This window comes from Aspergillus bombycis, assembly GCF_001792695.1.
Source record: "Aspergillus bombycis strain NRRL26010 chromosome Unknown contig00023, whole genome shotgun sequence".
NCBI classification, from domain to species: Eukaryota; Fungi; Ascomycota; class Eurotiomycetes; order Eurotiales; family Aspergillaceae; genus Aspergillus; species Aspergillus bombycis.
Window position 1 is genome coordinate 12083 of NW_019170025.1, and position 24261 is coordinate 36343.

At 53.7% G+C, this 24261-nt stretch overlaps 5 protein-coding genes across 5 annotated transcripts; 3 read left to right on the top strand and 2 right to left on the bottom strand.

Moving 5' to 3' along the window:
• Positions 1 to 1519: 1519 nt before the first annotated feature.
• Positions 1520 to 8139, bottom strand: ABOM_002532 (sterigmatocystin biosynthesis polyketide synthase; the record flags this gene model as incomplete). Its single annotated transcript, XM_022529662.1, has 7 exons — positions 1520 to 1573; positions 1628 to 3034; positions 3094 to 3651; positions 3706 to 5606; positions 5659 to 7426; positions 7493 to 7787; positions 7853 to 8139. The coding sequence occupies 7 exons, from the start codon at positions 8137 to 8139 to the stop codon at positions 1520 to 1522; spliced, it is 6270 nt and encodes a 2089-aa protein (XP_022391209.1).
• A 580-nt stretch (positions 8140 to 8719) lies between these two features.
• On the top strand, positions 8720 to 9370 carry ABOM_002533 (DUF1772 domain-containing protein; the record flags this gene model as incomplete). Its single annotated transcript, XM_022529663.1, has 2 exons — positions 8720 to 8873; positions 8931 to 9370. Coding segments are annotated over 2 exons (594 nt in total), but the record flags the coding sequence as incomplete, so codon positions are not given.
• Positions 9371 to 9928: 558 nt separating this feature from the next.
• ABOM_002534 (SDR family oxidoreductase) lies at positions 9929 to 10899 on the top strand (the record flags this gene model as incomplete). The annotated part of the gene is made up of 5 exons (XM_022529664.1): positions 9929 to 10031; positions 10083 to 10144; positions 10204 to 10619; positions 10677 to 10776; positions 10825 to 10899. 5 exons carry the CDS (start codon positions 9929 to 9931, stop codon positions 10897 to 10899), a joined length of 756 nt encoding a protein of 251 aa, XP_022391211.1.
• Positions 10900 to 12055: 1156 nt separating this feature from the next.
• Positions 12056 to 17516, bottom strand: ABOM_002535 (sterigmatocystin biosynthesis fatty acid synthase subunit alpha; the record flags this gene model as incomplete). Its single annotated transcript, XM_022529665.1, has 5 exons — positions 12056 to 12181; positions 12232 to 16793; positions 16849 to 17291; positions 17366 to 17392; positions 17455 to 17516. 5 exons carry the CDS (start codon positions 17514 to 17516, stop codon positions 12056 to 12058), a joined length of 5220 nt encoding a protein of 1739 aa, XP_022391210.1.
• Positions 17517 to 17897: 381 nt separating this feature from the next.
• Positions 17898 to 23745, top strand: ABOM_002536 (aflB / fas-1 / fatty acid synthase beta subunit; the record flags this gene model as incomplete). The annotated part of the gene is made up of 3 exons (XM_022529666.1): positions 17898 to 22566; positions 22620 to 23099; positions 23147 to 23745. The coding sequence occupies 3 exons, from the start codon at positions 17898 to 17900 to the stop codon at positions 23743 to 23745; spliced, it is 5748 nt and encodes a 1915-aa protein (XP_022391135.1).
• Positions 23746 to 24261: the final 516 nt, after the last annotated feature.

Below are 24261 nucleotides of genomic sequence, written 5' to 3' on the forward strand. Positions count from 1 at the left end.
CGTTCGATAGCACCCAGCTAACCTTTATAACCCATATCTACGGTTCTCTTTTCCTCTTTCTTTTTTTTCGTTGTGGTTCCAGCATTATTCAACATTCGTGCACATGAGTTCACGTTCCGGATTATCGGAGACCCGTTCTCATCTCCCTTCTTGCAAGGGAGAGCGAGGACGCCGAGCCTGCCAGGAACAATGTTTATTTCTTTTTAATTCTTTTTAAACGGCTTCGGCGTTACCTCGTTCAACCGCGGGTCCCTTCTTTTGATCTCCACAATTATATAATGAACGTCATCTGCCAGCGTATGTTGTACTCGTTCCACGGGTGATAAGTCCATCGTGCAATTTATCCATAGCGCTACATACAACAATACATATGGGAGGATCTGCCTCCATTGGCATGTTCGAACGACTAGTAATGCGTCAATCGATTCAATTTAGTCAACCTTGGCGTATTCCATTGAGCCAAGAGCCCCCACGAAGCCCACTCTACAGCAAAGGATTGCTCATGGGCACATCCGGATAACAAGACCACCACCACCTCAGCCGTGAGTTTTCTATGACTACTTCGTGAACCCTCTTCCCCCCTAGCCTCTCTACACATTGAATGCCTGCGCTTTGGTTTTCCAGGACTTCCCTTGTCGTTTCTGGGCGTATTGTCTCTGGAACCGGCATTGTCATGCGGACCTATAAACCCCGAAGAACCTTTTGAGGCCATGGTCTACGCTGTCCGAAACCCGCTTTCGCTGTCCGAAACGATCCCCAAAGTCCAATGCCCGCGGCCAACACGCCGAAAGGTAGGTCGAACGAAATACCGGACGGCTGCGATCTGAATATCGTTGCCGTTACTAGGCACTTCTCAAAGAAATGAAATGCCCCTGACGTGGAGGTCCCCATCACCCGTTAGCCTAAAAAGAGGCATCCTGCCTGACCCGAAACGGAACTGGAGGATCTTAGGTCCAGTAGATTGTAAACTCAAGCAAGATAATACGATACCTGTTAGAAATAACAAGCAAATCGGCGCTTGTCCCATAGTTGGTACCTGAGGCTACTCAGGTGGCGGTACTGTAAAGACATACCCAACAGGTGTCCTTGGACGCGAGAGAATTCAGGGGCTGGTGGGTGGAACCTAGCCATCCGATTCGTATCTCTGCATTTGTGACTGTTTGCTCAAGGGAAAGAAAACCTCCCTACGCCCATATAGATTCAGCTCGTCATTGACGCCAGTTACGCCTATCTCAGCCGGTCATAATCAACCAGAGAAATATTTAGCCATTATGGCTTCCAAGACTAAGGATGAATGGGAGACGAATTGCCCCGAAAAGTGCACATGCGATTATGGTTAAATTACCTATATATGTAGTTGGGATCAATATATACAATGAGCCCTGTAAAACAAGTTTGTAAACCACACTTTCGTCTTTTCTAAAAGCGACGACAAATAAGAAATATGCCCCTGCTTCCTCCCTCCGCCAGCACCAATAATAGTCGTAAGTATGCACGTCACCCACCGAAACAGGCTTTGCTAGGCCATGACCCGGTCGATCAGATCGCTAATTTTATAGACATGTTCCTTTTGCTGTCGAGGTGTTAGCATCCAGGTCCGTTCAGCTGTAGTCAAAGCACAACCCACCATCAATGTAAAATGATTAGCACCGTCCGCTCGGACAATATCAAACGAGGCCCCGGGCATGATCGTGTCCCACCCATCGGGGCCAAAGTCCGTCCGCCTTTGAATCATGAAATGCATTCCTTTCATCTTGGGGCTATCCCGCTCGTCCATGACTGTATCTGCCGCCCAGACGATGCCGACCTTGGGCATCCGGCGCACATGCAACGGGGCCAACTTGTAATCCAGCATCACGTCCACCACAGCAGCAAAGTGTGGGATTAAGTAGGGCGGAGGCTCAGTCGAACCATCTGGACTAGCCCCGGGCTGGGTAGCGAACAATCCAATGCTGTTGCAGTGCTCGTAAAAGGCTCGGGGGAGTTGTTCCATGGCTTGGGGAATCGGCGCATCAATAATGATTAAAGAATGGACCTCCTCCCCCTGGTTAACAAGTGCCTCAGCCACGACATAAGCAAATGCACCACCGGACGACCAGCCGCCCAAGTGATAGGGCCCCCGCGGCTGTCGCCGCCGGATCTCATTGCAAAAGCTCTCAATCATAGCTCCATGTGTGCAGTTCATGTTCTCGGGATCCCGGGCATAAGGGCAGTTCAGACCCACTACCGCGGTATCTGATTTGAGGCGCGGGAGGGAGGCGTAAGAGAAGGCCGACCCTCCCCCATCAGGGAGCATAAACAGAGTTTTCCGCGCTACCATAGGTAGGCCTTGTAGGACGACAGAAGTTGAGGGGCGACAGTAAGGCTTCAGATCAAGTGTAGGCGGACTTCCAGTGTCGGCACCGGACTCACTCGCATGACTGTGATCTTCGCTGGTGAAAGCAGTGTCGGAGGCACTGCTAGACCAATCGGTTTCGGGATTGGTGCCAGGAGTAGCTGACGGAGGGGGATCTTCTACATTGGAGCCACTGCCAGCATTCCCGCTTCCCAACATGAAGTCTTTCAAGGCACGGACGGTAGTGCAATCAATGAAAAGAGAAAACTCAGGCCCCAGGTCCAGCCCAAGATCCTCTCTGAAGCGGCTCCCAATGACCATTGAACTCAGAGAATCGATGCCCATGTCAGCAAAGTTGCTGTCATCAGTGAGCTCCTCGAGGGCAATTCCACTCTCCTCCGAAACAACTCGCATTACAGCATCTAACTTTTCGTTACTGACGCCTGCCCCTTTTGCCGCTGGAGCGCTTCCGGTAGTTTCCGGTGCCCGTGAATCCTTTAGCTGTGGCGGGGTGTGAGGATGAGCGGCCTCTGCTGGAATCGGTTGGCCGGAAACCTGAGTAGAGGTTGGTTTGGAAGACGATATTGGTATCGTCGGCGGCGGCGGCGGCGGCATTGTCTTTAACCCTAGTTTGCGATCGGCCTTTTCCGCTGTAGACTGCAGGATGACACGCAGCGCACCACGGGGAACGCATCGCAGCTGAATATCAGTTAGTATATAAGTCTCTTCATCGGGTCTACTCTCATTCGAAGGCTTACTGAAAGACCGCGGAAGAAAGCAACGACTTCTTCTCCGTCCAAAACTGCCACATCGCCATGCACCAAATCATTTTCCTTCATTTGACCCATCTTGGTGTAGACCTCGTAAGACTTGCTTGCATGGAGCGGTTGGTAAATCTGGAACGATTCCCACCCGTGATTGACGTAAACCTGCTTCTCAATGTCGACATTGTCATTGGCATTCATAGCAAAACCGGCCACCTGGGTGATGGCGTCGACGTGAGCTGGGTGAGCTGCAAAGGTGCCTTCTGACGATCCCAACGACAAGTCTACACAACTTGCTGCTTCGTTCTCTGCTTCGTTCAGCACCAGATGATCCAAGAGCATGTAGTCGGCATTAAACCGAGCCATGCTGCTCATGAGCTTGTACCCGGTCTTCCGATTGAATCGCATGAACTGCCCTTTGGCATGGCCATCACGTAACTGGCGGATATGGGTCTTGTACTCAGACACAGACCGGCGCAGAGATTTTAATTGTGCATCGGTTGTGAATCGGACAGTACAGCTGGCATGCTCCGTATCGAGCTTGCCATCGGCCTACATAGATCAGTATTACATTGCCATCTTATAAGAAACAAGGGGACAACGTACAAAATACGTGGCGAATTTGACTTTGGCGCTTCGCGTAGTAGCAGCAGCCTTGGGCGGCCATTCCATCGTGAGCGTTGTGCGCAGCAATTGAGGCTCCTTCCCATGGGGAACCAACGCTTTGTCTACCACCATGTCGGACACGTCCACGAGGCCATCTATGGCACCGGCCCCCGGATGTCCCGCACGGAGCCGCTGCATACTGTATTGGCCCACTTGCATGGCGATGTCAGCATAAAAGGAAGGGGTACACAGAGGGATCCCATCGACAAGATGCCCTTGAGCGAGGCCGTTGACATCCTTCCGAGATATGTCTGTCTCCACAACTAAGGTGGCCCCCAAAGGTTTGGTCGTCTCCTCCACCACTCGATGGAGTGTCGTGGTGGTCTTGATTTCGGGGAAGGCCTCCTTGCTAGGGTCCAGCTTGGATGGACGGGGAGGTTTCGACTCAGGAGGGACTTGGTAGTCGGCCGTTTTGATTTCGTGGCCAGGCGTGGCGCACTTGCAGTCCTGCTGGTGGCGATGCAGGCACCAGTCACCCTGGTACGGGATGTAGTAATCCTTCAAATCCCAGCCGTAGCTCGGGAGATCCACCACCTTCTGGGAGGAGGCGAAAGGGGCGTGATATTTCTTCCAATCAATATCCCACCCACCCGTGTAGACCGAGGAGAGAATCTGCTGCAGGTTGGGCCAAATGGCCTTGTTAGGTACTAGAGTGGGTAAGGTGGTTATTTTCTCTCCCAGCGTCATTTTTACCATGCCCGAGATTAAGGGCTTCGGTCCCAGCTCAATGACGAGGGTCTTATCGTCGATGAGTCCCTTCTCTCGAGCAGATATCAAGGCTTGGGCCATATCAACAGTGTGACGGCAATGTTGCGCGACATATGATGGAGTCACGACGCCTTGTTCGCGGATTTCTGTCCGCAGCAAGGGAGAGAGAATTGGTAGTTGGGGCTTAGCAAATGTTGCTCCCTGAGCCAGAGCCTCAAAGTCGGCCAGAATAGGCTGTACCTGGGCAGAATGAAATGCAAACGGCAGTTTCAACAACGTGCATTTAATCCTGTTCTCTGTCATGGCGCGTTGAACCTCGGCAATATTCTTGGTGGTGCCACTGAGAACGGTGTCTTCAGGGCCATTACTACAGGCCACTTCACAGCCATGATCCCGGATCCATTGGGACAACGCTTCAGGAGTAGCTTTCACTGCCAGCATAGCATGGGTCCCGCGTTGGCAGCGCTCCTGGAGAAGCTCCGCTCTTTGACCAACAAGGTAAACCACGTCTGAGGCGGAAAGAACTCCCGCCGCGTACAGGGCTGCAAATTCACCCAAACTATGCCCCACTGTCGCATCGGCACGGATTCCGAAGGAAGTTATGAGGTTAGTTAGGGCCATTTGAAGGCAGGTGATAGCCAGTTGTACCACAACGGGAGCCATTTCTTCCACATCCCCTTTAGGCGAAGTACAGACGTGAAGAAAGCTAGGGAAGCCATGACTTTGTGCCAACCGATCAAACTTCTCCAGGTCCTCTCTGAATGATGGATACGCTTCGTACAGCTGTTTACCCATGGTTGCATATTGGGACCCTTGCCCCGTGAAAGCAAAGAGAATCTTTGGCTTACCTTTGGGTCGACTGACTCCGTCCCCGTTCTGTATGGCCATCTCTAGCTTGCGAGTCACCTCTTCAACAGACGCGCCAGTGACACTCACTCGGTGTGGGTAATGCCATCGACGCGCCGTAGTGGTATATGACAGCTGCGCGAGATCAGTGTGGGGGTTCTTCACGAGATACCGATGCAATCGTTCGAGGTTGGTTGTCATAGAAGCCCCCACATGCGCAGACAGGGCGACGATATGACTAGAGCGCGGATCCTTCTCTGTCGGCCAGTGACGTTCCGGAGCGTCCTCTACTATCAAGGCAGTATTCCCTCCCGCGGCACTGAAGTTGTTGATAAGCACTGCGGGGGGCGGTTGTGCGTGGCCAGGGCTTGGGTTCAAAAGCGATGTGCACATTGCGAGCTCCAAGATCAGGGAAATTGCGGTTGATTTTGCTGCCCGGTTTGATGCCGCAGTGGGGGGGTATGGTATCGTGCTGCATCATCATCAAAACCTTAATAAGGCTAGTAACTCCGGACACGCCCTCTCCATGTCCAACGTTGGCCTTGGCTGAGCCGACAAATAGTGGCTGATCCGCCTTTCTGGCGGTTTCGGACGGCGCAAACACCGACAAGACCGACTCCATCTCCACCGCATCTCCTACCTGGGTGCCGGTGCCATGCATCTCAATGTAGCTAAAGTCATTGGGCTGGAGTCCAGTGGTATTCAGCGCCGCCGTCATGTTGTCGATTTGGGCGCCCACGTGCGGCCGAGTCATCGACTCCGACATGGCTGAGTGATTAGTTTTAGCATCTAGAATAACGCCGAGGATGGGGTCATTATCTTCCAGAGCATCTTCCAGCCGTTTGATGAACACCGTCCCGACCCCCTCAGCTCGGCAGTAACCATCGGCCTTGTCGTCGTAGGGTTTGCAGTTGCCAGTCCGGGAAAGAAAGAATCCTTTATCCAACCCTGTGTGACCATCAGGAGTATAGATCATGTTAGTTCCTCCTGCCACCGCCGTGTCACAGTCGCCCCGCCAGAGAGAGTTGCAGGCCAGGTGGATGGCAGCTAGGCTGGAGGAACAGGCCGTGTCATTGGTATAGCTGGGCCCAGCGAATTCGAAGCAGAAATTAATGCGCCCGGGAATAAACCCCCGGTTTCCACCGGTGATGAAGTATGTGTCAATGTTCTGGGCCGTATTAACCTCCATCCAGTCGTTACTGGTGACTCCGTGGAAGACCCCAATGCGGTCTCGCTGGGTCGACGGCGTGGTGTCGGGAACCAAACCAGCCCGCTCCATTGCCTCGTAAGTAGACATCAAGGCCATGCGCTGAGCAGGATCCATCTGCGGCGCCTCTTTGGGCGAGATCCCAAAGAATCGGGGATCAAAATCGCCTGAGAAATCCAGCCAGCACCCCCATTTTGTAGCCCCTTTGTTTCGTGCTTTCCCGCTGGGATCAACATGCGTGTTGATGTCCCACCGTCGACGAGGAACCTCTTTACAAACATCCAACCCTTTGTAAAGAAGGTCCCAAAAGCTTTCAGTGGTCGGTGATTCAGGAAACCTCCCTGACATGGACACAATAGCCAGCTTGGACTTGGCTGCGCCCGGCCGACCTGAAGTGGGGATAGCTCGTCCAGTATCAGTTCTCGTCTGAGAAGTGATAAAGCTGTCTCGGAGAATGGTGCTCATGGTCTCATTCATGCGAGTCAAGAATGGTACCATGATGACGCTCTTAACCTGACGAGATTGCAAAAGGCGTGGCAGTCCAGTCTCAACCAGGTCTAGTCGCACTTGCTCCAAGAGAGTCTCAGACAGAGCTATCTCCATAAGATCACGGTAGTTGGTAGTCTGGACTGCATTACCCGTCACATGGGAAATATAAGGTATTTGGCCGGGCAGTTGCTCCCAGGGAGTGGTAGGCGTCCTGTTTAGTATGGCAGTGATATCTGCGCGCGTGAAGAGGGCACCATTGTGGGCCGGTAAACAGATGGGAATTGGAGTAGTCCGGTGCTGGGCCATCTCAGGCATCGCACAGAATGCTCTCAATGTGGATGGGCTGCCACTTAGAGTGATGGCGTTCTTAGAGATGCAGCTGATCCAGGGGCGCCTTGTCTGAGGTACGTTCTGTTGTATTGGATCCTTAGTATTACGTATCTTTTCCTGGGTACCGAAAGATATAGAAGCACTCACTGTAGTCTGACAAAACACTTCAATTTGATCACGAGCTTGCTGGGGATCCAGACCCCAAACAATGGTAGACCAAGGGTCACCTCGGTCATCACTACACCCATCCACCTGATCACGCACCTCTAGGGCGCGAAGACCGAGGCGGAAGGCAATCAACACAGTTTGCACAGCGATAGGCAGCAGTTCTGACAGGGAACGACTGCAGCTTACCGCCACAGCAGCCAAGGAGCCCATACAGAATCCCAACACGTAGCTATCACTGGGCTGCGGGTACCTGTTGCCAGATTCCTCATATTCCCTAGTAGCATCCTTAGAAGAAACTGGTGGAATCGATCCGAGGCAGGAAAAAAAGAGAAAACGTACCGGATGAAGCATCCCAACTGGCAGAGGCACACTAGAGCGGTTCGAAATGCCGGGGTCAGTTTGCCGTCGACATACTTCTGCACCATTTGGCGCAGGTCAGCGGTTCGAGCCAACTTGTGATCAACCATGTTCATGCTCTGCACCATCTGGGCTCGCACGACATAGTGGGACTGGTCCAGAAAGGCGGCTAGAATAGGGCTGTCCTGGACGGACAGTAGACTGCGGATCTTGGGAACAAAATCCGCTGTCTGATCACCGAAGAGAAAGAGTTGCCTTGATTGAGCCATTGTGGGATAGGGTATGAAATTGTTGAAACTCGATGGAAGCAGGTCCGCCCCGGAGAGGTATAGGAAGCTATATCTGTATTTGAAACTACACTTCCAGATATTTCGTCGTTGACCGATGAGCTGAGTCGTATCGGAGCCATCAGCTCTGCCGTCCAGACTACCAAGAGGCCACATAGCCGCGGACTAGTCATACTTCCCGAAAATGAGCCCATGCTGTATGTTTTATTGCAGCAAGTGGCCATCTAAGAAGCTCAGCTGAGGGCTACACGTCTAGTACCCCATTTCCCGGGTCAGAAAGAGGAGCCGTCAGCCATCGCGAGTGTACCAAGACCCCCTATAATCATGTCCTATGTGATTGCGTTAGAGTTTTCTTCAGCTGTCCCCGGCTGGGCACTTCCACACATCCACCAGGCAAGGAGAGCCTGTATGATCTCCATGACAGCATATGGAGGGAGGATCTCCGTTGTCTTGCTCCGATGGATCTGCGTGCGTAGCTCGCTTTCCGACACGGGCTTTCCCACCCCCAATCTCCCTCGCGCACCCGACACAGACCGATTGAGGGGATCTTGGCCGCTCTTAGACAAACACGAGGGCGAAAGAAGAATTAAAGAACGTGTTCCTCCTTGCAGACGGAGAGTTAGCTGTGCACGCCTCTTTCAGCCGCATTTTTACCAGAAGAACAAACAAGATGGGCACCGAATATGTGGCCGTCCTCACCGGGTCCTTTCTGACGGGTATCTCTCCCGTCTCTACACCCAGTGAAGGTTTGGTAAGCAGCTAATCAGATGCAGGGGCCATGATGAACCTCCATCTGCTCACCATTCCCATTCTTGTCGAGACCACCCAACAGCCGGCCCAGCTGTTGCACCAATGGAGCCGTATTTTCTACAGCGGCCATCGTAAAGGCCCCGGAATCGCCTTTGTGACGGGTTCCCTGTACGGATATGCGGCGTGGGCCAAGTACTCTGTCGGTGAACCTTGGCATCACTGGATGGTCGCCGCCGTCACGACGGTGAGCATGGTGCCCTACACGTGGATATTCATGAACGCTACGAACACCGCCCTCTTCCACGCCGAGGATCAGTTCAAGAAAGGGAACGTGGAGATTAGCTTACGGGAGAGCGTGAGATTAGTAAGAAAGTGGGATTGGCTTAACACTGTGCGAGCGCTCTTTCCACTGGCGGGCTCGGTTATGGGGATGCTGGGAGTGTGCGGCGTGATGCGGTACTGATGGTGATGCTCTTGACCATGCAGAGCTTAGGGAGATACTGGCCCGTATTACTGGAATACCTATGGGTGTAACTAGTAAATTCGGACTGACCCAAACGTCTGTCACTTCTGAGTCGCAACCGAACGCAAGACCTCAACGGTCAGCGAATGTTAAGTCGAGCGGAACATGATCTGGCCGATCAATCAGTACTACTTGTCACATTAATAGCATGCAATAGACCTCGCTGTAGCCACGCATGTCCGTCAATGCTATGGTGACCTACTGCTAGTAGATGCCACATAGGTTACTCGAACTCGACATGAGCAGATCTCTGCTATTAAGTCGGGAGGTAGCGTGCTAGATGCGCGAACATCATTAGATAGGCTATTTTCTTTTGTCTTTTTTCTTATTTTTGGGGCGCCAGCACGGGGGTCGAACTCATTGGCATACCATCAAATGCCTGCCACCCAACCGCCCAACTCGGCCAGCGACCAACACACCGCCGTATATAATGGGATACTATCATGGGTCCTTTGGTGGTTTCATCAATTCTTGAGTACTTTCCTAAGCCGTAACATAATGAACGACTCACTTAGCCAGCACGATCAAGAGAGGCTCTCTACGCCATGCCGGGATGGACCACCTGAGGAGATGGTATATTTGGTCACCGGGGCCAACCGAGGTACGGTCCATCGAATCAGGGGTATTACGAAGTCTTACTCATCACACGCAGGCATCGGACAGGGTCTCGTTGAAGCCTTTCTCGAACGTCCCAAGAGCACCGTGGTCGCTTGCGTGCGCAACGTCGCCACCGCTACGCCGGCGCTCTCAACACTAGCCGTTGCCGAAGGCAGTCGGATGATAGTGGTGCAGCTGGACTGCAACTCGGAAACCGACGCCCAGACAGCCGTCCAAACCTGCGGGAAGAGTACGGGGTGACGCACTTGGACGTGGTGGTTGCCAATGCGGCCATGGCGACGAACTTTGGGCCCGCGTCCACTATGCCTCTCGAACATCTCCAGGCGCACATGATGGTCAATATGTATGCTCCCGTCTTGCTGTTTCAGGCAACCCGCCTGATGCTGCAGCAGTCCAAGCAACAGGCCAAGTTTGTCTTGATCGGCGCCCCGATCAGCACCATCACCAACATGCACAACTACGCGCGGGCCCCACTCACAGCGTACGGAGTGTCGAAGCTGGCGGCCAACTACATGGTGCGCAAATTCCACTTTGAGAACAAATGGCTCACGGCCTTCATCATCGATCCAGGGTAATCACTGTTCGAGGGTTTTGAGGCAACGTCTATTCGCTGACCGAAGCATACTAGACATGTCCAAACCGATATGGGCGACCAAGGAGCGCGGCTGATGGGCCGCCCGCGGGCTCCAACAACTGTCGCAGACAGTGTAGCAGGCATCTGTGCTCGGGTATGACCATTACCTTCTTCTTTGCGTGGGCTAACGATGGGGTGGTAGATTGATGAAGCGACCAAGGAAACTACATCGGGGCACTTCGTTATCCACACGGATGGATCTCAACTCTCCTGGTAGGACACCACTAGTGACGACGAAGCGCGGTCATATGTTTCCGAGGCGAGCAGAAGCATGCTTGGAGCTGGTCCAGAAAGGCGCAGTGGGGTCCTGGGGTTCGTGTCGCGACGGCTTTCGCTTGATCGTTTCGTGTATAACCTTTTCGGTCTCTTCCGTTCTGTCTGTGTAGACTCTCATGAGATAATATCAAATTGAAATGCAACGTTCATTCTCGTGGACCAGTGATGGGAATATCGATGTGTGTAGAAAGGACAATGAAATCGAACTGGGGAGAGAGAACGCGTCAAGGCCACCAGAACGCGGAAAGCGGCAGGATCCATTGGTACCTGAATAAACTGGCCGCCCACACCACCCCCGTTGATCTTCATTCCGCCCCGCAAAACAACCACAGGTACGCACTGCTCCGTACTCCAAGATGATACGACTACTAGTACTCTGTAGACCAAGAGAACTTAGGTGGGAGGGATACAGACATTCGTAGTGCTGTTTAGTTGCATCCTGAACAATAGCTCCCTATCTCAGCAGTATTTTCTCATCGCGAAGGGTTAAACCCGTGTACTACACCGTGGGAGAATTGAAATATATATTTTTTCAGAAACAAGAGGGCTAGTTAGTAATAGTAGTAGCAGTACGCAGAGGTGATCCTATTCGACTAGCACACGAAAGTCTGCAACGTTGAACAATACGTTCCCGCAATCATATAATCATACCACTTTGCTGAAATTGTAAGTTCGGTGCATGCTAGTTCAAGTCCATGGGTTGAGCTGTGCCTCTCTTCCTCGAGGGGTATACCATAGACACACGAATCCCATTTCGTAGTTGGGGGGCTTGGCGGCAGATGGCAGCCTCAGGCTCCCTAAGGCCACTACTAGTAGTACTAGTAATGGAGCAATGGGCAGGCAGTATCCACACCGCCCTCTCTAACCGTCTCCCCACTTCGACGCTCTGAGCGTCAATTCGCCCATCACGACGACTTATCCACCATCCAACTACTACTAGTACCAATAGTACTACATGAGTGCTCGCTGCCCAACCAATCGAATCGATTCCTGCAAGATTCGACGCATAAGTTCGTCAATCTTTACTACTATATACTCTGTCCAATACGCGAGGCCCATGGGATATCATCAGGTTCAAACTCTGGCGCGACGACTAGTCAGTATGAAGCACCAGCCATTAGCCCCAGCGCCACCGCTATCACCGCGTCGTCGCCATAGCTGATGCTTACTTGTACTCCTTCCAATCCTCGCTGCCGCGCCGCTGTTAGCGCAGCACCCCGAAGCTGTTATCTGTCAGTGATGCATGGATTTTAATGGATCAAGAATCGCGTACCTTGACTCTTGGTGCGCCATTACCACCATGCTCGATCTCAATCTCTTTCATGGCTGCCCCCGCGCCTTGCGAACGTGTCTGGAGACATTTGAACACCGCCTCTTTTGCACACCACCGGCTGGCATAGGCTGCACGCACATCCGTACTCTTTTCAGCCCATTCGCGCTCCCTCACTGTATAATTGCGCTCAATAAAGATGGCGTTCTCATATGCGTCGAAGGCGGCGAGAGGAACCAGGTCCACGCCCACCGTGCCGCCGGCAGATATATGCGGTCGCACTTGCTCCTCGATCCAGGCGGAGGAGATGCCCTTCACTAGCTCAGCGGGTTTGCCGGAAAATGGCAGAGCATCGTCGATGAGGGCGTGGGTGGCATCGGGACGAAACCGATACTGGCCCGTCGACAGATCCTGGGAGATACGCGCCAATGGATCGAGGAAAATGCGGGGGGCATCGTGCTCGTCGTACGGATTTTGCGTCTGGATCTTCACCACCGTCTGCGACATGACCGCCGCGGCGTAGGCACGATCACCCGCCTCGGTTCGAACCCTCACCTTGCGATAGTAGCCCTCAACCTCGGTACGGAGGAGTGTGGCAAAAAGGTACTTTGGGGCCACGCCGACGACTTGGCCCCCTTTCTGTCCGAAGCCAAATGAGGTCAGCAGGAATGCCTTGACCTCACGTAGCTGCACGGTACGCGTAGGGAAGCAGAGGTGAGACGCGCTGCGCAGGGCCTCGTCCAGCGTGTCCAGATTGCGGTTGCCCGGCACTAGCCCCGAGTCGAGTACCTGCAGGCATCCATTGAGCATCCATGCGGCCGCTGGTGCTTTAGGGTGTCCCGTCACCGACTTTTGGCAGATGGCCCACAGAGGGCGGCCAGGAGTGCGACCTAAATGACGCATCTGCGTCTCGATCACCTCGGGCTCATTGAGATCGTTGCCGCGCGTCGAGGTGCCGTGCAATGAGGCCACATCCAGGTCGTCGATAGTTAGCCCCCAAGTCGCGAGCGCTGCTCGCAGCGGAGCCATATCAGTGGTGGATCGGGCGCGTTGTGTGCGGGGAGTGGGGTTGCTGATGGAGGTGATTGAGGTCAGGAATGATTTGTCCGAGACTTCAGATGATGTGGTGCTACGGCTACTCGGACGCGACGTGAGGGATGCCATACTTGATCGAGCGCGCTCACGGGAGAAGCTTAGAATGCCCTGTCCCGGTGCTGGCACCGAGGAGCCAATCTTGTCGGCGGCCATGGCTGAGCTGGCAATAACCGCATAGATAGGGAGACCCATTTGTAGGGCGATGTCACCTCGACACAACAACTGTACGCCACAGCCATGCGACTCGACAAAGCCAGCACGACTCTCAGCCATGGGGCGTGACATCTCCGCGGGCTGTCGGCCGCAGGCGATCTCCTCTTCAACGTTGACCGTGGCCCTGAGTTGTGCAAATCCATACGATGCCTCCTCCTGCAGATCGTCGTAGCCACCCACGAGACACATCTTAGTCTTGCCCGCCATGATTGACTCGTAGCCGGAATCGATCGACTCGACCCCGGTGGCACATGCGCCGACGGGAGTTTTGATCGGCCCCGTGCAGCCAAGGAGCAGCATATTGACCCAGGCAGCGGGCGTGTTGAGATAAGTGTCTTGCAGAACATCCGACGGGATTTCACGATCCAAGTAGACATCTCGATAGAGCTGACGAGTCTTCGTCGGCCCACCCATGGAGGATCCGATAAAGTTGCCTAGTTCCGAGAGGTGAATGTGTTGAAAGACCTCAAGAGGGTGAGTTATACCAGCACTGTAAAATGCCTCGGCCACGCAACAAACCGTATAGAGCGTGACAGGGTCGACCTGATGGATTAGGTTCTCAGGGATGCCGTACTTGGCTGGAGTCCATCCCGTCGGCAACTCACCGGCACACGACCCCCAAACAAAGGGAACTGTCTTGGGAACAAGGATAACGGCGCCTCGTTTAAGCTTCACGCGGCATGCGTCGGGATTTCCACTGGGGCGGATGGAAACGTTAGCCCCATGGCGGAGGCGCATGGCGTCGGCGGTGAGTTGAGATACTTCAAACTCAGGCAGATCCTCCTCGACGGCGACCTCCTGCATGATCTCCCTGCGTTCTGGATTGTACGAGGTGGCTTGGATAGGACGGATACCGGTGTGGTTGTCAATATGGTCCCCATACAGCGCCTGGATCTCGCCATCCCGCACTGGTTTTCCGGTCTGAGTATCCACCCAGCCGACGTAGGATTCATCGTCGACGTGGCGGATGAGGTTCATCAGCCAGGCAAGTTCGACGTAGCCGGCTGAAGTCCACTGGCCCTGGCTCTCCGTTTCCCACCGTAACCGCGCGCTACCCCATGGCCCCAGCTCCGAGTACCCGACCACCACCACAGCATTGGCAGGATCTTGCAGCCTTTCCAGACGCAAGGACAGCGGACGAATCTCCTGCTCATAATCGGGGAGATGGGGATAGCCTACGCGAAGGCTACTACGGGGGTGAATTGGGGCCACGGGTGCTTGCAGGGTAGGGTTTGTTCCCGGAGATAAGAGTCTCTCATGCTCATCTTCGGCCTGCACGGCACGAATCACCTCGGCTGCTAGCTGGACTTTCTGGTGCAATTGGGCTAGGAAACCGGGGCTGCTACCAAATGTTCCCAGGCTGCCGGTGAAATCGGCATCCAAAGGTCCATCTTCACAATGGGCCATAAAGTCGGGGGTTAGCAGCAGGGCGATGTTGAATGCCATCTCAGCCACGGAAAATGTGCGTATTCCGTGTTCTTCGACCGCATCAGCGATGATATCGTGGGTCGTCATTAGACCGGTCGACCGAGTCCATCCGATGCGGACGCCGCATATAGATAGCTGGTCTGACCAAGACTCTGATTGGATGCGATAGAACAGGCTCTCAAGGGCTAGCTTCGACTCCGGATACATCCCATCGCCACCGAAGATGCCGTGATTTGGCGACAGTGGCAGCAGAACCTGGGTCGGATTGCAGTCAACCCCGGCATCTCGTTTACGGTGGACGATATGCCCCAGCAGGCGTAGGACATTGACCAGCATTAGTCGGTGGCCCAGCTCGCTCTGTCCCCCAATATCATGCATCTCGGTGCTATAGTCGGATGCGGCAGCGAAGGGAAGGATGCCATCCAGATCCCAATTTAACCCATGGGGATCGTAGACGTACTGGATCAGCCCTTCGCAATCCTGGGCACTTGCTAGATTGCAATGTAGTACCCGCAGCTCGGAGAACTTTGCGCCATGATCATCGTACACCTGCTGGAAGTATCTGGCTGTCGTCGCCGGCTCCCTGCTCGTCGTCACCAGTACTCGGGCTCCTCCCTCTAACAATAGACGCACCACTCCCGCTCCTATCGACCCCTGACCCGCTCCCGTCACCAGAAAGCTTTTACCAACAAACGAGATTCCATCATGGAGTGCGAAGCGCATGGTCTCAAGCAGAGAGTCAGTCAAGTTGGTCTGAGTATCGACGTCGGCTGACTTCAGACAAATGAAGGATGTGCCCTCGCGGAGCGACTGGATGTACGCAGTGGGGCCACTCATTCCCTGGCGCGGTACCTCTGCGTACTCAATCTTGCCGTCTCTTGTAATGGTGGTGTGGGGTCCCATCACCGGGAGAATGAGGCGTGCCTTCGGGCAATCCGCCACAGTGGATGTGATGGCCTGTTCAAGGAGCCGCGAGGCGGTATGATATCCGGGCAAAGACCCTTGCTTGAAGTAGGCATCGCAGGAAAGACTGCGTACCATGTTGAGGAGGGCCTCATCGGCTCGGTTACAGAGACGATTGAGAAAAACTTTGAAGGCCAGGGCATCATCCATGAATTCACTGTAGGAAGGACGACGATAGAAGGCCAAGACGTCCTGCCGTGCCATGTTCCACCATGAGCCATAGCGTCGCGACTTCTTTACATCCAGCATTGGTGATATCCCGGCGAGAAATTCGGGGGTCATCTCGGCCGTCCAGATATCGACTTTCTGCTTCAATTCCGTCACCAAAGCATCCGACTGAGAGGCTTGAGACCCCGATGAATCAATTTGTAAGTATTCTGCTAGCGCTTGGAACTGTTGAATCCCGAGCCTCCGGTGCGCCTTGGAAAACTCGGCTACCACAGCCGGATCAACCGTTGAGGAAGCCACAGCGTCTTCATTCATAGTGTCTTGTCTCGGGCGGAGGGTGATGCTACACGATTCGGCGTACATGGATGACATGTTGTCCCAGTACTCTTCTGCTGCGCTCAATGAAGCTAACCGCGATGGTGGTTCTGACGCAATGGCGTAGAGCAGCACCGCTGTTTGTCGCAAGGGTCCCAGACCCCACCTGTTTGCTAGGTGGGCTCGAATAGCGTTGGCGTTGAAGTTACTAGGCATCTTGGACGAAATTAGTTTGGCAACAGCCGCAGAGGACGTTTTTCCCAGTTGCTCTGTTGGGCTGGAGTCGCCAAAGTCTCGCAGGAGGATCTGCTCTGGTGCATCCGGGATGGAGCTAAACTCGTTGTGCAAATCCCCCACGAGCTCGTTCTGCAGAGAAGACCGACCTGGAAGATGTCGTCAGACATAGGGTACCGCTGCGCGTAGGAAACATGGCCATACCACCCGACAACTCTTTGATTGACTTTGATGTAGGGAGCTGAGCAATTGGCGTCTTCAGTTTTCTGGCAACAAGAGCCTGAACAATTTGCACTCGTGATAGCGCAACATCGTCGATCACGATCTTTGGAGCACCTACAGGCGTAACATCGGGCTTTTGGGGTATCGAGGGAGGGTTAGAAAGACGCGGTAGCTCCGGGGTAGGGGCCTCCACGGTGATTTGCGTTACACTTGGGGCTTGTCTCTCGTCATACTCATAACAAAGCTTCTTCGCGTCCATCGAGCTTGCGAGCAGCTGGATAGAGGAGGCTACCAATCTCTTCCCTTGGACGACCATGCCTCGCACCGCTTTTTGGGCCATGCCCATCAGGATGCTGGACGGACCCAGCTCGACGTAGCGTTGAACAGCATTCCGCGGACCAAGTAAATGTTCTTGCGTGTCGACCCTGAGTCGATTTCCTGGTTAATATATCCTCTTCCTTTAAGTGCTATAGTTGACAGCGGGATATCAGAGTCTCACCAGCGGACAGGGAATGCCAATTGATGTCTGTAGGAAGGTGAGATTAGCTGGCCGTGCATTGCAGGATCCAGAGGGGCTAGAGTGATTACGCAAGGAGCTCGACCAATAGTTGATGTGCAATATATTGAGTATCCATCGCTTGTGGCTCCATATCGATACTGCGTTGAAGACAGGCTGCGCAATATGCCTCTGGAATAGGATTGGAATGCTTTAATGGCCGTGACAGAGTAGCCTTTATACAATTCGTATCGGATCAATGCTCGAGCTCTTACTTGATCGCCGAGCAATAATACTTTGCATGCCCGAACCCCGAATCCCGACTTTCGTCGCTGAGCTGAAAAGAAGACGCCTCGGTTGTCACGAATGGCAGTCAGACTTTATAGTGCATGCACATCATGTGCACTAGACAAACTTGGCCGAAGGCTGGAGGCTTCAAAATCTCTTTCTTTCTCCCTTGTTTTAGTAAAAATTTCCATACCCCCCCTAACTACTATAGCTTAACTCCAACTAAGGTGATTATTTGCGTCTAAGGATGGGATCTATTGGTAGGGAACAGGAGTTAATCCCCATCCAGGCTGCCCAGAGAGGCGCTGCCCGGATCTGCGCTACTTTTGGGGGTCAAGGGTCTAACAATCTGGACGTGTTAAAAAACCTACTAGAGTTATACAGGCGATATGGCCCAGATCTGGATGAGCTACTAGATGTGGCATCCAACACGCTTTCGCAGCTGGCTTCTTCCCCTGAAGCAATAGACGTGCACGAGCCCTGGGGTTTCGACCTCCGACAATGGCTGGCTACACCGGAGCTTGCTCCTAGCAGGGAAGTTCTTGCCCTGTCGCCACGAAGCTTTCCCTTAAATACGCTGATTAGCCTGGCGCTTTATTGTGCAACTTGTCAAGAGCTTGAACTTGATCCTGGCCAACTTCGATCCCTCCTTCATAGTTCCACGGGGCATTCCCAAGGCATATTGGCGGCGGTGGTCATCGCCCAAGCCGAGAGCTGGTCAAACTTTTATGACGCCTGCAGGACGGTGCTCCTGATATCTTTCTGGATTGGACTCGAGGCTTACCTCTCCACCCCATCCTCCGCCGTGTCGGATGCCATGATCCAAGATTGCATCGAACATGGCGAGGGTCTTCTTTCCTCGATGCTCAGTGTCTCGGGGCTCTCCCGCTCCCAAGTTGAGAAGGTAATTGAGCACGTCAACAACGCACTGGGAGAATGCACCCAATGGGTGCATTTGGCGCTGGTTAACTCCCACGAAAAGTTTGTCTTGGCGGGACCACCTCAATCCCTATGGGCAGTCTGTCTTTATGTCCGACGGATCAGAGCAGACACGGACCTTGACCAGTCGCGTATCCTGTTTCGCAATCGAAAGCCTACGGTGGATTTATCATTCATTCCCATATCCGCTCCATTTCACACTCCGTACTTGGACGGTGTTCAAGGTCGCGTTCTCGAGGCTTTGAGTTCTGTTCCGTTGGCCATCCATTCCATCAAAACCCCCCTCTATCACACGGGCACTGGGAATAACCTCCAAGAACTACAACCACATGAGCTAATCCCGACTCTTATCCGCGCCATTACCGTGGACCAGTTGAACTGGCCTTTGGTTTGCCGGAGCTTGAACGCAACGCACGTGTTGGACTTTGGACCTGGGCAAACATGCAATCTTATTCAAGAGCTCACACAAGGAACGGGGGTGTCAGTGATCCAATTGACTAGTCAATCGGGACCAAACCCCGTTGGAGGTCATCTGGAGGCAGTCAACTGGGAGGCTGAGTTTGGTTTACAACTTCATGCTAATGGCCACGGTACAGCTAAACTACACAACCGTATGACAACACTGCTTGGGAAGCCTCCTGTGATGGTAGCGGGAATGACACCTACTACGGTGTGCTGGGACTTTGTTGCTGCCGTTGCTCAAGCGGGATACCACGTCGAACTGGCGGGTGGCGGCTACCACACAGAGTGTCAGTTTGAGGCCGAGATTCGTCGTCTGGCAACTGCTATCCCAGCGGATCACGGCATCACCTGCAATCTCCTCTACGCCAAACCTACGACTTTTTCCTGGCAGATTTCTGTCATCAAGGATCTGGTAGCCCAGGGAGTTCCCGTGGAAGGAATCACCATCGGCGCCGGCATCCCTTCTCCGGAGGTCGTTCAAGAATGTATACAGTCCATCGGACTCAAGCACATCTCATTCAAGCCGGGGTCGATCGAGGCCATTCACCAAGTCATACAGATCGCGCGTACCCACCCTGAGTTTTTGATCGGGCTGCAATGGACCGCAGGGCGAGGGGGAGGACATCATTCCTGGGAGGACTTCCATGCACCTATCCTGGTAACCTACGCGCAAATCCGATCATGTCCGAATATACTCCTCATTGCCGGTAGTGGATTCGGTGGAGGCCCGGACACGTTTCCGTACCTCACGGGCCAATGGGCCCAGGCCTTTGGCTATCCATGCATGCCCTTCGACGGAGTGTTGCTGGGCAGCCGCATGATGGTGGCTCGGGAAGCTCATACATCAACCCAGGCAAAACGTCTGATTATGGATGCACAAGGCGTGGCAGATGCAGATTGGCACAAGTCTTTCCATGAGCCTGCCGGCGGCGTAGTGACGGTCAACTCCGAATTTGGTCAACCTATCCATGTTCTGGCTACTCGCGGGGTGATGCTGTGGAAAGAACTCGACCACCGGGTCTTTTCAATCAAAGACACTTCGAAGCGTATGGAGTACCTCCGCAACCACCGGCAAGAAATTGCTAGTCGTCTTAACGAAGACTTTGCCCGCCCCTGGTTTGCCGTTGACGGACACGGACAGAATGTGGAGCTGGAGGACATGACCTACCTCGAGGTCCTCCGCCGTCTGTGCGATCTCACGTACGTTTCTCACCAGAAGCGATGGGTAGATCCATCATATCGGGTGTTAGTATTGGACTTCGTTCATCTGCTTCGAGAACGATTCCAATACGCTATCGACAACCCCGGCGAACATCCACTCGACATCATCGCCCGGGCGGAAGAGAGCCTGAAGGATAAAGTATACCGCACGCTTTATCCAGAAGATGTCTCTCTTCTAATGCAGTTGTTCAGCCGACGTGACATCAAGCCTGTCCCATTCATCCCCAGGTTGGATGAGCGTTTCGAGACCTGGTTAAAAAAAGACTCGTTGTGGCAATCCGAAGATGTAGAAGCGGTGGTTGGACAGGATGCCCAGCGGACTTTGATTATTCAAGGGCCTATGGCCGCTCAGTACTCAACGTCCGACAACGAGTCTGTCAAGGATATCTTACACACTATTTGTAATCATTACGTGGAAGCTCTACAAGCTGATTCACGAGAAATTTCTACCGGCGATGGACAGTTGGTCACGCAAAAAAGCCGCCTCTGCGCGTTTCCTGGGCTCACAGTAACGACAAATAGGGTCCAGGGGCTCTATAAGTTCGAGAACGTCGGCGCCATCCCCGAAATGGACGTTCTTTTTGAACACATTGTCGGACTGTCGAGGTCGTGGGCTCGGACATGTTTGATGAGCAAATCGGTCTTTAGGGACGGCTCTCGTCTGCCTAACCCCATTCGCGCCGCACTCCAGCCCCAGCGCGGCGACACCATCGAGGTACTTTTAACAGAAGACTCGGGAATTCGCAAGATTCGACTCATTTCACCCACAGGGGATGGCGGGTCCACTTCTAAGGTCGTATTTGAGATCGTCTCTAACGATGGAAAAAGAGTTTTCGTCACCTTGGCCCCCAACATTCCAGCCAGCCCCGAGCCCACCGTCGCCTTTTACTTCAAGGTGGACCAGAAGCCGAATGAGTGGACCCTTGAGGAGGATGTGTCTGGTCGGACGGAGAGGATAAAGGCATTGTACATGAGTCTGTGGAACTTGGGCTCCCCGCACACGGCCTCTTTTCTGGGGTTCAATTCGCAATTTACGGGGGAAGAACTGATGATCACCACGGACAAGATTCGTGACTTCGAAAGGGTCTTGCGGCAAGCCAGTCCCCTTCAGCTGCAGTCATGGAACCCCCAAGGATGTGTACCAATCGACTACTGCGTGGTCATCGCCTGGTCGGCTCTTACCAAGCCTCTGATGGTCTCCGCTCTGAAATGCGACCTCTTGGCTCTGCTGCACAGCGCTATCAGCTTCCACTATGCTCCGTCTGCCAAACCATTGCGGGTGGGCGACATCGTCACAACCTCATCCCGCATCCTAGCGGTCTCGGTGAAGCCTAAGGGAACCATGCTGACGGTGTCGGCGGACATTCAACGCCAGGGGCAACATGTTGTTACGGTCAAATCAGATTTCTTTTTCGGAGGCCCCGTTCCGGCATGTGAAACCCCTTTCGAACTGAGTGAAGAGCCTGAAATGGTTGTCCATGTCGACTCTGAAGTCCGCCGTGCTATTTTACACAGCCGCAAGTGGCTCATGCGAGAAGATCGCGCGGTAGATCTGCTAGGGAAGCATCTCCTCTTCAGATTAAAGAGCGAAAGGCTGTTCAGGCCGGACGGTGCGCTAGGACTGTTACAGGTAACAGGCTTCGTGTTCACCTACAGCCCTGATGGGTCAACGACACCATTTGGTCGCGTATACTTCGAAAGCGAGTCTTGTATAGGGAACGTGGTGATGGACTTCCTGCAACGCCACGGTGCGCCGCGGGCACAGCTGCTGGAGCTGCAACATCCTGGGTGGACGGGCACGTCTACTGTGGCAGTACGAGGCCCTCGACGCAGCAAATCTTACGCGCGCGTCTCCCTCGATCATAATCCTATCCATGTGTGTCCGGCCTTTGCGCGATACGCCGGTCTGTCGGGGCCCATTGTCCATGGGATGGAAACCTCCGCCATCATGCGCAGAATTGCCGAATGGGCCATGGCAGATGCAGACCGGTCTCGGTTCCGGAGCTGGCACATCACATTCCAAGCACCCATCCACCCCAACGACCCTCTGCGGGTGGAGCTGCAGCATAGGGCCATGGAGGATGGGAAAATGGTTTTGAAAGTACAAGCATTCAACGAAAGGACGGAAGAACGCGTGGCGGAGGCAGATGCCCATGTCGAGCAGGAAACGACGGCATACGTCTTCTGTGGCCAGGGCAGTCAACGACAGGGGATGGGAATGGATTTATACGGCAACTGTCCGGAGGCTAAAGCGTTGTGGGCTCGCGCTGACAAGCATTTGTGGGAAAAATATGGTATGGCATTTCCGGTCTCGACGTCTGTAGCTCATACTAACCTCTTGCATCAGGGTTCTCCATCCTGCACATGGTGCAGAACAATCCTTTGACCCTCACCGTTCACTTTGGCGGCCCGCGAGGGCGTCGTGTCCGTGCCAACTACCTGCGCATGATGGGACAGCCACCCACGGATGGTAGCCATCCGCCGACCCTGAAGGGATTGACGGCGAATTCGACCTCATACACCTTCTCCTACTCCCAGGGGCTGTTGATGTCCACTCAGTTCGCTCAGCCCGCCTTGGCGCTGATGGAAATGGCTCAGTTCGAATGGCTCAAAGCCCAGGGAGTCGTTCAGAAGGGTGCGCGGTTCGCGGGACATTCGTTGGGAGAATATGCCGCCCTTGGAGCTTGTGCTTCCTTCCTCTCATTTGAAGACCTCATCTCTCTCATCTTTTACCGGGGCTTGAAGATGCAGAATGCGCTACCACGCGATGCCAACGGCCACACCGATTATGGAATGTTGGCTGTCGATCCATCGCGGATCGGAAAAGGTGACATCTCTCTTCCTCTCTCTGCTGCTCGGTCTAACGTGGCTCAGGTTTCGAGGAGGCGAGTCTGAAATGCCTTGTCCATCTCATTCAGCAGGAGACCGGCTGGTTCGTGGAAGTCGTCAACTACAACATCCACTCGCAGCAATACGTCTGTGCAGGCCATGTGGGTGATTTCCTATCCTCTCTCCCCTCATCCTTGACCTTCCTTCTTACTGACCGTGTTCCCCTCGTCCGACCGCAGTTCCGAGCCCTTTGGATGCTGGGTAAGTTATGCGATGAGCTTTCCTACCACCCTCGACCGGAGGTTGTTGAGGGCTCAGAGCTACGGGCCATGGTTTGGAAGCACGTCCCGACGGTGGAGCAGGTGTCCCGCGAGGATCGCATGGAGCGAGGCCGAGCGGCCATTCCACTGCCGGGGATCGATATCCCCTACCATTCGACCCTGTTACGAGGGGAGATTGATCCTTATCGTGAATATCTGTCTGAACGCATCCAGGTGGGGGATGTGAAGCCGTGCGAGTTGGTGGGACGCTGGATCCCCAACGTCGTTGGCCAGCCTTTCTCCCTCGACAAGTCTTACGTTCAGCTGGTGCACGGTATTACTGGTAGTGCCCGGCTTCATTCCCTGCTTCAACAGATGGCGTGACGATTTGCCCGTGTGGGTTTACATTGGTATTAGTCGTGATTCTGGCTCCCATGTTGCTTTTGCTTCTCCTTACTAGTAGGTTGCCGCCTGTTTCTATAATTGCCCCCCACCAACTTGTTCCCATTTTGAAACCACTGCGTTCATGTGAGTTATCATGCTGCTTCGTTCATCATTTTTCGTAGAACTATGGAATCCACATATCATATCCGCTGAGCGCGGCCCGGGGGGCTGCTTACTAAGACTCTGGCCTCGTCGGCCCGGATGACCCGATCCTATTGGACGATCGCTTGGCCGACGTCGATGAGGATTCGTCCAGACATACTACTATAGTACTACTAACTACTAGTCGGTAGCTGACCACTACTGCATGCTACTACTGCACAGCAGCAGCAGTAGTAGTAGTAAGCAGTAGTAGTAGGTACAAAGTACACGTACAACTGTCAGCTGCAGCTTGGAAATCATGACGCCAGATAAGCATACCAACACTCCACAAATCGATGGCCGCTATCTTGGGAA